General features: G+C 43.3%; 1 protein-coding gene across 7 annotated transcripts in view; it reads right to left on the reverse strand.

The window, feature by feature from the left end:
• VPS13B (vacuolar protein sorting 13 homolog B) overlaps positions 1-12,210 on the reverse strand; it is a 1,297,298-nt gene that overhangs the window by 633,852 nt on the left and 651,236 nt on the right. For all 7 annotated transcript variants that reach the window (XM_073550458.1, XM_073550457.1, XM_073550459.1 and 4 more), the window contains exon 23: positions 11,739-11,973. In XM_073550458.1, coding sequence (XP_073406559.1) covers positions 11,739-11,973 — 235 coding nt within the window. The remainder of the gene's footprint in view (positions 1-11,738; positions 11,974-12,210) is intronic.

The raw sequence follows: 12,210 nt of genomic DNA on the forward strand, positions 1-12,210 counted from the left end.
GTCTCTCCTGTGCCAAGATCAAGGTGCCTAGGCAGCTGCCTTCTGGTCTTCTACACCCGCTTCCAGTACCCTCATCTCCTTGGCAACACATTGCCATGGACTTTATTACGGATCTGCCCCAGTCTGCCAACTGTACTGTCGTCCCAGTGGTGGTAGATAGGTTTTCTAAGATGGCACACTTCATCCCTCTTTCCGGCTTGCCATCGGCCCCAGCCTTGGCGAAGCTTTTCGTTCAGCACATCTTCAGTCTTCATGGACTGCCCCAACATATTGTTTCAGACAGAGGAGTCCAATTCACCTCTCGCTTCTGGAGAGCCCTATGCAGATCGATGGATGTCACTCTCGACTTCTCCTCATCTTACCACCCACAGTCCAACGGTCAGGCAGAACGGACGAATCAGAGTTTGGTGAACTACCTCTGGCATTTTTCTAATGTCCACCAGAACGACTGGGCTGAACTACTCCCGTGGGCTGAATTCGCCTATAATAACCACATCAGTGAGTCTTCTGGCAAGTCCCCTTTCTTTGTCGTCTACGGCAACATCCTGGTGTACCTCTACCGGTTCCTCCTGCCTCGGGTGTACCGGCGGGCTGATCTTCTGACCGGTGAATTCTCCAGGATCTGGCAGGAGACCAAGGCCGCTCTCGAGTTGGTACGTAACAGGGTTAAGAAACACGCAGACAAAAGGCGCCTGGATGCCCCACCATATCACCCAGGTGATAAAGTTTGGCTAGCCTCCAAGTTTATTCGCCTCAAAATCCCTTCCCATAAACTGGGTCCCCGCTATATTGGACCTTTTGAGGTCTTGTCCCGTATTAATGATGTCTCCTACAAACTACGGCTTCCCGCCTCTCTCCGCATCCCTAATGCTTTTCATGTGTCTTTGCTAAAACCAGTCATCTTCAATCGTTTCCTTTCTAAGGCCCCTCACTCGCCTCCGCCTGTCTCTGCAGATGATGTATTTGAGGTTAAAGATATTTTGGCCATGAGGAGGCAAAAGGGGAGAACTTTTTTTTTGGTTGATTGGAAGGGCTTTGGCCCCGAGGAGAGGTCCTGGGAGCCCCAGGAGAACATCCAGGCTCCTCGAAACTTGGCTAAATTTTTTTCCGGACTGCGGAGGGGGGCGCGTAAGGAGGGGGGTACTGTCAAGCGGCGGCTGCCGCGCACTCCTCCCTTTGCCTTCCCCCGGCCGCAGCTTACCCGCTCGCCGGTGGCCTCCTCGCCTCGGCGCCGGCTGCCGCGGGCTTCTCCGCGGTCTCTCCCGGCTCCTCTTCTCCGTCCGGTGATCGCCTCCGTCCGGTCTTCTGGACCGCGCGCTCCCGCCCCTCCTCCTCGGCGGGCGCGCGCACACACTATGCCCGGGCACACACGCGCCTCCTCCTCCTCCTCCTGAGGACGCGCGCCTTCCTCTCCTCCACTAGGAGGTCACGACCCGGAGGGCCTCCTACTTCCCCTATATCAGGTCGCCTCTTCCTGCTGGCGGTGCCTGATTATCACTGCGCTTCCTTAGTGATTCTGGCAGCTCTCTATGTACGCCCCTGCGTCCTGTCCGTCCGTTGCTCATTCGCCTCTTCCATTATCCTCTCTCCTAGGCTCGGGAGGTCCGTGGTCGTGTCCCGTCCAGCCCTGTTCCCGCCTGTCCTGCGTCTCCAAGCCGTGCCCGTCTGTCCTGCGTCTCCAAGCCGTGCCCGTCTGTCCTGCGTCTCCAAGCCGTGCCCGTCTGTCCTGCGTCTCCAAGCCGTGCCCGTCTGTCCTGCGTCTCCAAGCCGTGCCCGTCTGTCCTGCGTCTCCAAGCCGTGCCCGTCTGTCCTGCGTCTCCAAGCCGTGCCCGTCTGTCCTGCGTCTCCAAGCCGTGCCCGTCTGTCCTGCGTCTCCAAGCCGTGCCCGTCTGTCCTGCGTCGCCAAGCCGTGCCCGTCTGTCCTGCGTCGCCAAGCCGTGCCCGTCTGTCCTGTGTCTCCAAGCCGTGCCCGTCTGTCCTGTGTCTCCAAGCCGTGCCCGTCTGTCCTGTGTCTCCAAGCCGTGCCCGTCTGTCCTGCGTCTCCAAGCCGTGCCCACCTGTCCTGTGTCTCCAAGCCGTGCCCACCTGTCCTGTGTCTCCAAGCCGGACCCGTCAGTCCTGCGTCCCCAACTCGGATCTACCTGTCTGTCGATACATCCCCTGGGTACCAGCTGCAGTGGTAATAGTTACCCGCGGGCTTGCCCCAAACACTCCCTGTATAGGGGGTGGTCCACCTGGTCAGCTCACCCCCGGGAGGTTCGTTGCCACGGTCTAGCGGGTCCACCCCAGGAGTACCTCACACACAGCAGTTTCAGTAAACATTCATATAGGAAATGAATGTGTCTGATATTGGCCACCTAAAAGCTTACGGCTCTGTTCACACTGGGGCATGGTTTCAGTTCAGATTAGAAGGCATGGCACTGTGACGACTCCATAATACCCTGCAGAATCCATAGACTTACAAGAAGTTGGTTATGGTTCCACTGAAATTTCCATCATCTTTAGCAAGAAATGTACTATATGGATCATATTAAACAGGCCTCCTTGATCAACCAATCAATGCCTAGAGAGTTTTATTTTATATAGTAAGACCCTCCAGACAATATGTATGATCCAGCTAGCTACCTCCACCTCTCCTCACATTCTAGTATCTTGAAATAGTCTAATCCCATTAATAATAGACCAGTAATTACTGAAATATCTGCTTTATGAAGGCTCTTGGACACAAACATTCATGGTGGTTCGGTATAAAGAAATGATGGCAAGAAATCAATAAAATGATCAATAAAATGACCTATCACCAATGTCGATCTAGGACAGCCCTCATAACCTGCTATGTTGCCAGCATTCCCTCTAATAATCAGAGCTGACCAAATAACATGTGTGAAGTCATTGATTACAGGACATTACTCTAGAGCAGAGGTCTGCAACCAATGGCTATCAATATGTGGAGAGCACATTGGGAGTTATAGTTACACCACTGGTTTCAGAAAATTGCGCGGATGGACCACCATCTTTGTCTTGTGAGTCATGCTGTCATCATAGACCGTTCCAATGACCAAGAAAGTAAAAACTTAACAGGCTATTACCTTTTTAGGTATTTACGGCATATCGGTCATAAATGTCTGACAGATATCAGTTTAGCTTCCAGGACTGAACCCTAAGGGTACAATGGTGGTCCCCTTCTACCTAAATCAGCAATCCAGGGAGGAGCAGACCATGCACAGATGTGGAGAATGATTATATTAGTAATAACCTAGCATCTCATGACTCGCAAAAAGAGTAACATGTAGAGACAGCCACCTTTACAACCCATAAACTTAATGCCAAACAGGGGACAAGAGACTCTCGTTCTCCTGATATATGGGGGAACTACAGTAAGCTACATAATGTGCCATTAGTGCTTGCCTATGTCTGTCCCTGAGCGTTGTGCCACTTTTCGTCTCTGACGTGGAAAGTACATGCAAACAGCTATATTCAAACAAGCATTTCAGTGTTCTCTGGCTTGAACACACAAAATGGGCAGAATGTGACTCCTGGTTCACAGTTCTAGAGTAGTCACCTGCAGAAGAAAAAACTGTAGGCATGAAAAGGACCAGAAAATACTATTAACCTAAGGGAAACATCGCAAACTTGCCATAATGCAAAGTCTCTCCACAGTGTGGAGCTATCAAGTTCACTTACATTTCAAGAAATTCCATTTGGGTGACATGCAAAACTTGTTGAAAACACAAGGCCACGGGTCAAATATGGTGTGAGCATTAAGCAACAAGTGAGGTGCCATAGGTTAGATGGTGATGCTTATCTGCTGTCCATCATCCTCTCGGGTTCACTGTATTATACAATGCAGGAAACATGAAGAGGTGGAAAATAGATGGTAATCTCGTAAGGGAATGAAGTCACATCTTTAAAAAGTATCTGGGACTCACAAATATATTTGCTGTTGAAAGAACATTAAATGTTCAGGTCGACAATTTCACAAACATTACAAATGGGCAAGTATCTAGGTCCCAGAGAAACATTTCACACAAGAAAACCACAATTATTCCTTCAGCTACAATGAAAAAAAAGAAAAAAATACAGTGGTGTTTCAAAGTTTGTGAACCCATTTAAAATTTTTCCCATTTCTTTATGTGCAAATAGCCTCTTCAGAAAGGAAGAAAACTTGAACTCTACTGCAATCTATTGGATGTAGCAATTCTAAAAAAAAATAAATATATAAAATAAAAAAAAATAATCAATCTTGAGCCTATAAGTAGCCCTGCCATGTCAAGTAGGATAAGAAGCCAAACCAGACATTCCAGTCGCAGATAAGAGTTTCTGGGTGTTTGCCACTCATCAGTGCAAATTGATGAGGGTAGGTGAGCTTCCGACTTGAGGTATAAGGGGGGAAAAACTCTCACGCTGCTAGAAGGGATCTCACCAAGGTCACCACATTTCAGTCCGGCAGGGAATGCAGCCTCAGTGACTGAAGTTAACCTTGATGACATCACCACCCGTCACTGAGGGTGCGTTCGCTGCAGTTCAGTCACCAGTAGTTTTCAGCCTGGACAGTCGCATCTTGGCACCATCCAGTTTGAAAAATGTTTATCCCCCACACATGGATTACAGCATGGGACAGAATGGCAGACAGATATGGTATATTGTTTTTTTATTTCAGCTTTATGACAGGAGAACGAGGGCTTTGGTGGAATTAGGCATTTAGCAAGTATAACTGTGTTATTTTTAAATAAAATGTAGAACTGTGTTTAGTCTTATTTCTAATAAAGGACTTTATCTGGCTGTGTCTTTATTTACCATGTAACTATAGGATTAGTAATGGATAGGTGTCTTATAGACGCCTCTTTACTAATTCGTGGGCTTGATGTCCCCTGACAATACAAAAGGAACATCAACCCCACAAATATGAACCCCACTTGCCACCTCTACAGGGCAAGTGGTAAGAGTCGGGCAAAGCGGCAGAATTGTCCCACGTAATAGATGTGTCTTTTCTGGGCAGCTGCGGGCTGCTATTTTTAGGCTGAGGGGTCAATATCCAGGGCCTCTTACCAGCCTGAGAATACCAGCCCCCACCAGCCCCCAGCTGTCTGCTTTAATAAGGCTGGTAGTCAAAAATGATGGGGGGACCCTACGCTGTTTTTTTAAATCATTTATTTAAATAATTTAAAAAAACAGCGCAAGGACCTCTCTATTCTTGATAATCAGCCTTGCTGAAGCTTGCAGCGGAGGGTTGCAGCCCATAGCCGTGAGCTTTGCCTGGCTGGTTATCAAAAATACAGGGGAACCCACACCAATTTTTTTTCTTAAATTAGTTAATTAAAGCGCAGGAGCCGGCTAATGAATACACCCATCAGCTGCTCTGCTTTCTTTGTTATTAGCGGCAGCAGGTGTCGGATGATAGGAGCAGTAGTCCCACCAGCTGACTCCAGTGACCAGAAGTAAACTTTTTACCTCAGTTCACAGCTTCGCGCTCACGCTGTCTTTTCACGGCAGGGATGACTTCACCGCCGATCAGAAGCGGTGTTGCCGCGCTGTCATGCACATGACAGTGCGGCAAACACCCGGTGTTCGGGCAGCCGTACCCGAACAGTAACATGGACTTCCTGGTGAAGTCTGTGTTCGGTGTCCATGCCCGAACAGTAGGTACTCGGTATGGACGCCAAATTTTACTGTTCGGGCTCATCCATCTGTAATCTTTACGACACGCTGTTGATCATCAGGATGGAAAAAGGGTTAGAAAACAAACTCTAAAGAATTTGGACTCAAATAATTCAGACAGATTGGGTATACATGGAGGAAGTTAACCCCTTAATGACCTTGCAATTTTCCATTTTTGCTTATTCGGTTTTTCCTCCCCTTCTTCCAAGAGCCATAACTTTTTTTTATTTTTCCATCAATAAAGCTGTATGAGGGCGTATTTTTTGCAGGATGACTTGTACTTTTGAATTAAACCATTCATTTTACCTTATTTGTGTACTGGAAAACGGGAAAAAATTCCAAGTGGCATGAATTAGCAAAAAAAGTGCAATCACACAAGTGTTTTTTTTTCTAATTTTTTTATTTAACATATTCACTATATGGTTAAACTAACCTGGCAATACGAATCCCTAGGTCAGTAAGAGTATGCAGATACCAAAAATCTATAGTTTTTTTTGTATTAAGTGCTGAAAAAAAATCAGACATTTGTAAGGAAAAAAAAAAATCACTGTGTCGCAATTTTCCGAGACCCGTAGTTTCATTTTTCGAGATCTGGGGCTGGAGGAGAGATTATTTTTTGCAGCTTGAGCTGACATTTATACTGGTAAGATATTGGGGTACATACGATGTTTTGATCGCCTTTCTTATTGCATTTTATTACAATGTTGCGTCCAAAAAAACGTAATTCTGGTGATTTGATTTTTTTTCTCATTACAACATTTACAGATCAGATTGTTTTTATATTTTTGATAGATGTGACATTTCTGAAAGCAGCAATATCAATTATGTGTTTTTTTTATTGTTTTAGTTTCAATGGCGCAAAAGGTTAATAAAACCGGTTTTGTTTTTTTTTCATATTTTTCAAAATCTTTTTTTTTTCCTCTATTTTTTACTGACTTCAATAGTCCCCTTCGGAGACTTGAAACTGTGATCCTCTGATCGCTTTTGCCATGGGTTAGTGGTCACAGGAGATTCACAATGACTGGCACGGGGGCTCAGCAGTAGATCCCGGCTGTCATAACAACCCATCTGTGCCCCATGATCAGTAGACAGGGGTACCGATGGGTGGAATTAATGACATGATACAGGACGACTTGTGTTAGATTATCCTAGCTTCCTAGCTGTCAGTGATTGGATTAAATCTGTGCAGAAAATCTAATTTTTTTTGTTTTTAAATCAGTCCTGTTGGTAGCTATGGATAAAAGTGGATAACGCTGTCGAAAAGCCTGTCAGGACAACCGCAACGGTCAGGCGGTCTGCTTTCAGGAAACGTATAGTGTTTGTGAGTGTACTCACTCTCGAATCAAAATATTTTTTCGAAGAAAAAAAAGTTCAATAAAGTTGTGAAGCTCGTGTAGGACACAGATTTTGGAAACACCAACTGAATACTATTCACAGACATCTTTAGAGTTATTGATTTAATTTTTTTTTTACATTTCCAGATTAAAAAATAACAAAACTTTTCTTCTCACCAGTAATGGGGATTGTATAAAGACATGTGCATTCACACGTAAGAATATGTGATATCCATGTACTCTGCACATCTAGAACTATTATTTTTTTATATATATTTTTATGCTTTTTTTTTCAAATGAAAAATTACACTGACTCCAATTTGTCCGTATAAAGTGTCATTCTGGTGTTCTTTGGATATAAGAATAGTTACATTGTCCTGGCTACAAAAATGTATAATTAAAGCATCTGGGACCAATGTCTGTTTCCTGAGGCTGCATTGCTTTCTTAATACATTGCTAATAGTAGTTATCTGCTGTAAAGAGACTTCTCTCTTATAGCTCAATGTATATACAGCATACCATATTTACAAAATAGGTTTACTGCTGAGGACAACATGTTTGTGGGATTTACTTATTTACTTGCACTTCATTTTTTCAAGCAGAAGCCAACTACACCAAGTTGCACAATCCTTTCATTTTATTTGGCGCACCTTGGGCCGTCTGTGAGCCACAATCTGTTTTGAGTGGCGTGGAGTTCTGCTTTCATTTACACCAATTTTTAATGTAAATTATAGAAAATCTGTTGGGCTGTTGTTGGTCCTAGCTTAATTGCTAATCTCCACCACAGTTCTTAGAATTCCTTTTTCTTTTTAAGTAGCAAGAGCAGTGTAAAACCAAAACAAATTTTAGAGCAAATGTGTCTTCAACAGAAACCTACGGCTTCTGTAGTCTACTCTCTTTTGCTTCCATCCCTGCGCAGGAAATGTGGCATGATCTAACCATGGTCAGACACAGGACATAGCAGAGACACATGTATAAGATTATTCCAGCACAGGAACATTTTTTTTATAACACATCCAATTGTGGAATTCATTTTTATACCAAGATCTAGTGCTTAAAATGTACTTTGTTCATGAGAAAACCCCTATAACCATCAAGCGCAACCACTGACTAAATACACCCTATACTACAGGACATTCTCATATACTATGGGACATGACGCTGCTTGTAAACATAGGCAGTGGGCACACATAGTTTTGCGGTAATTATCAGGACAATGATTTGAAAATAAAATGGCCCATTTTCTATTTTGCTGGATAAATGGCAAAGGAAAAGCAAATAAATGAATAATGAACAAAAAAAAAAGAATGTAAAAAAAGATGTATAAACACTGTAATGTCTCTCCAGCACTGATATGTTGGGAACAGCCTTTTTCCCATGGAAGCAGTCCAGCTATACTGGGTGGAGGTGCCATGCTGTTATACATCAGTCCTGGCATCTTCCAGCGCCATAATAGTAAATGCAGATCCGAATAGAAACCAGCTATTTTATGGCAAAGAAGTAATACCACAAAGAAAGGGATCCAGTTCAGAAAATGTTTAACACCTGCCACACAATACCATTTCATGAGGAATATTAAATACTAAAACATGAATAATTCTAACCCTCTCTCCGTCTATTATTCTTTAACCCCGTTGGACATTAATAATCAATTTTTTTTTTTAAATTCTGTTTCTCTACATTTCAGCAGCTACAATTGATTCCTTATTATTTTTTGTCACTGATGTGGCTTTCAGAGGCAACGTCAAGTGGACGTGCATTACACGAGAAAAAAATGTGTATTATTTTTCGGCGTGATTCGCAGGTATATATAAATGATAATGAAAACTTAAATTCTTCTTTTTATACAAGTTACCGTACTTTTCACACTAAAAAAAAACACATGTTCCTCAAATTGTCACATGTGTGTGGATACCTGTTAATGAAAAACTTTTTTTTTCATAGAATGGGGGATGTTACACAAGAGAATGGATTTGATGCTAATATATTGCCTTTCTTTTCTTGTATTTCTTTCCACACAAGCCCAGATCACTGGGGAGAATGGCCCGTCCTTCTATTCAACTCAAAGTGCTCACTGAGCATAATGTAGGCTAATAAAGACAAAACAGAAGCTTTGATAATCCACTTCTGTCTTCTAAATCAGGGTCTCCATTTCTCATAGCTCCCTGCATCAGCGCGCTGGTAACTAAAGTACACAGCGACACCGCGCGCTCGACGTCGCTGGTGCTGATCGCTGGTGAAGCTGTGTTTGACACGTTGATATCGTTGTTGGGATCGTTGGTGAGTCGCTATGTGTGACAGGGCCCTTACTTTAACCCCTTCAGGGCATACACTGTACAAGTACAGCGCATGTTGTGACCCTCCGTTTGATGTCGGCTCCAGCCCTGATCCCACATCTTTCCCGGCACGTCAGCTGTTTTGAACAGCTGACATGTGCCCCTAACAGCCACGGGTGTAATCGCGATCCACACACGGCTGTCAACCAATTAAATGCCGCTGTCAATCTCTGACAGCAGCATTTAATGTGATTGTGCCAGAAGCGTATCACTAATCCCTCCAATCGATGACCCTATCACATGATCGTGGGTCACCGATGGGTCGGCAAGACAACTAGAGGTCTCCAGCAGACCTCTATGATTGTTATTGCCGGATTGCTATGAGCGCCACCCAGTGGTCAACACTCATAGCAAGTGAGCATTTCTGCCACACAGGCGATCTGATCATCGCCTGTGTGTAGCAGAGGCGATCGGGTTATAGCAGCTTCTAGTCTACCATGGAGACTATTGAAGCAGGCAAAAAGTGTAAATAAAAAAAAAAGTTTTAAAAAATATAAAAAAAATAAAAGTCCAAATCACCCCCATTCAAAACAATAAAAAAAAAATACACATTTGGTATGGCCCCGTTCAGAATCGCCCAATCTATCAAGCTACAAAAAGAATTACTCGGATCGGTAAACGGCGTAGCAAAAAAAAAAAAAAAAAAAAAAAGGCATAACGCCAGAATTACTTTTTTTTTTTGCTTTTGCCACATTGCATTAGAATGCAATAACGGCGATCAAAAGATCGCATCCACACCAAAATGGTATAATTAAAAACGTCAGCCTGGTGCGCAAAGAAAAAAAAGAAGTCACCCACCCCGAGATCATGAAAAAGGGAGACGCTGTGTGTCTCGGAAAATGACAATTTTTGTTTTAGTAAACGTAGGATTTTTTCACCATTTAAATAAAAAACAACTTATACATTTATGGTATCTACAAACTAGTAATGAGCTGTGGAATCACTATGGCAGGTCAGTTTTAGCATTTGGTGAACACAGTAAAAAAAAAAATCCAAAAAACAGTTGTGGAATAGCACTTTTGCAATCTCACCACACTTGGAATTTTTTTTTCCCCCTATTTCGACATGATAAAACCAATGGTATAGTTCAAAAGTACAACTCGTCCCGCAAATAACAAGCTCTCACATGGCCATATTGACAGAAAATAAAATGGCTCTGGGAAGAAGGGGAGCGAAAAACAAATGCAAAAACGAAAAAAGGCTGCGGCATTAAGGGGTTAAAAGTAGAGTTGAGGGACTTTGGTCGGATCGGGTTTCATGAAACAAAATTTGAGTAGGATGAAACTGGTCCGACTAGGGCAAAAAAAGTCGGAGTTTCGTCCGAAACCCGACCCCAATGCAAGTCAATGGGGAATAAAAGTCGGCATTGAGTGGATGAATGTCATCCGCTCAATGCCGACTTTTATTTCCCATTGACTTGCATTGGGGTCGGGTTTCGGGCGAAACGCCGACTTTTTTTTGCCCTAGTTGGACCCGTTTCATCAGACTCAAATTTTGTTTCATGAAACCCGATCCGACCAAAGTCGCTCAACTCTAGTTATTAAAGTGTAACTTCCTGCTAATAAAATTAGCTCCAAATCGACTCAAAGTGAGAATCCTCATGTCAGGATTATACAGCATTCTGGCATGGATTTTCAAAGTAAAAACAGAAGTCTCATAAGGTTTTATAAATCTAATTAAAGGGAATCTGACAGCAGATTTTTGCTATGTAATCTGACAGCCACATGAAGTAGGGGCAAATACCCTAATTCTAGCGATGTATCACTTTGTTTACTGGGTGCAGCAGTTGTGATCAAATCACAGTTTTCTCTGCTGCAGATCTAGCAGTGCTCAAAATGCTGAGCTCTTAATAACCCCGTCCACCCCAATGATTGGCAGCTTCATGTGTATTGACAGAAAACTGTTTATCAGCGGTGGGGTCGGACCAGGAGGCACAAGATACCTAGTCCTCTAGTGACCATCATCTGCAGATTAAACACTGATTTTATTGAAACAGCAACACACAGCTCAGTAAGTGACACATCAAGGCAATCTGGCTCGCTGCCCCAACAAGCAGCTGCTCTCGGATTACATAACATTCTGCTAGCAGATTCCCTTTTACAATAATTTTATGATTTTCTATTTCTAAAGCGCCAACATATTCCGCAGCACTTTAATACTGTATTCAGGTTATACTGTGAAATCTGATGACAGAGCCTCTTGAAGGATATTAAGAAACTCAATAAACACTTGAATAATGTTAAATGGGTCTATCAAAAATAGTTTTCAAATAGTTGGTAATTAAAAAATAACAAACAAAAAAATGTGAATGAAAACAGACAACCTTTTCTGCTCTTGCAACCAATACAATATAAGATCAGCAAGAATATAAAGCAGGTAAATATGGCGTAAGTAGTAATATCAGCTTTACCTTCTTCCACTATGGGTCTTGGCACAACAAACGGAATCTCTTGAATGGGATCGATGCGTTTATGCCCAGCACTCACAATGTTAATATGAGGCAAGCAGATTACAAGAGTTCCTGGCATGGTAGCTTGTCCGTGGTACCAACTTCTCACTGTTCCCGGAATGTCGTTTGACACAATGGTGCTTGGGGATGGTAGACTGTCATTTGGGAAGAAGACACAGCAGGTCTCAATCTCCACCTACGAAAAAGCAATAAAAATAAATTGTCAATAAAAAAAAATAGCCTAATACATTAAAAGGACAACTAGTGGTACAAAATTATAGAAGACTTAAAGTCCCCTGTGTAAGCCACAGTATGCTGCGATACGCAGACCACTCTTCCACCCACTTACCCCTTCCTATTTGTTTTCTAACTTAAAAGGAATTAGTCCGAAGGGCTTTGCTATGTAATCTGAAAGAACCATGATGTAGGGACA

Source organism: Dendrobates tinctorius, unplaced genomic scaffold (genome assembly GCF_039654945.1).
Source record: "Dendrobates tinctorius isolate UK_male_01 unplaced genomic scaffold, ASM3965494v1 ptg000165l, whole genome shotgun sequence".
Taxonomy (NCBI): domain Eukaryota; kingdom Metazoa; phylum Chordata; class Amphibia; order Anura; family Dendrobatidae; genus Dendrobates; species Dendrobates tinctorius.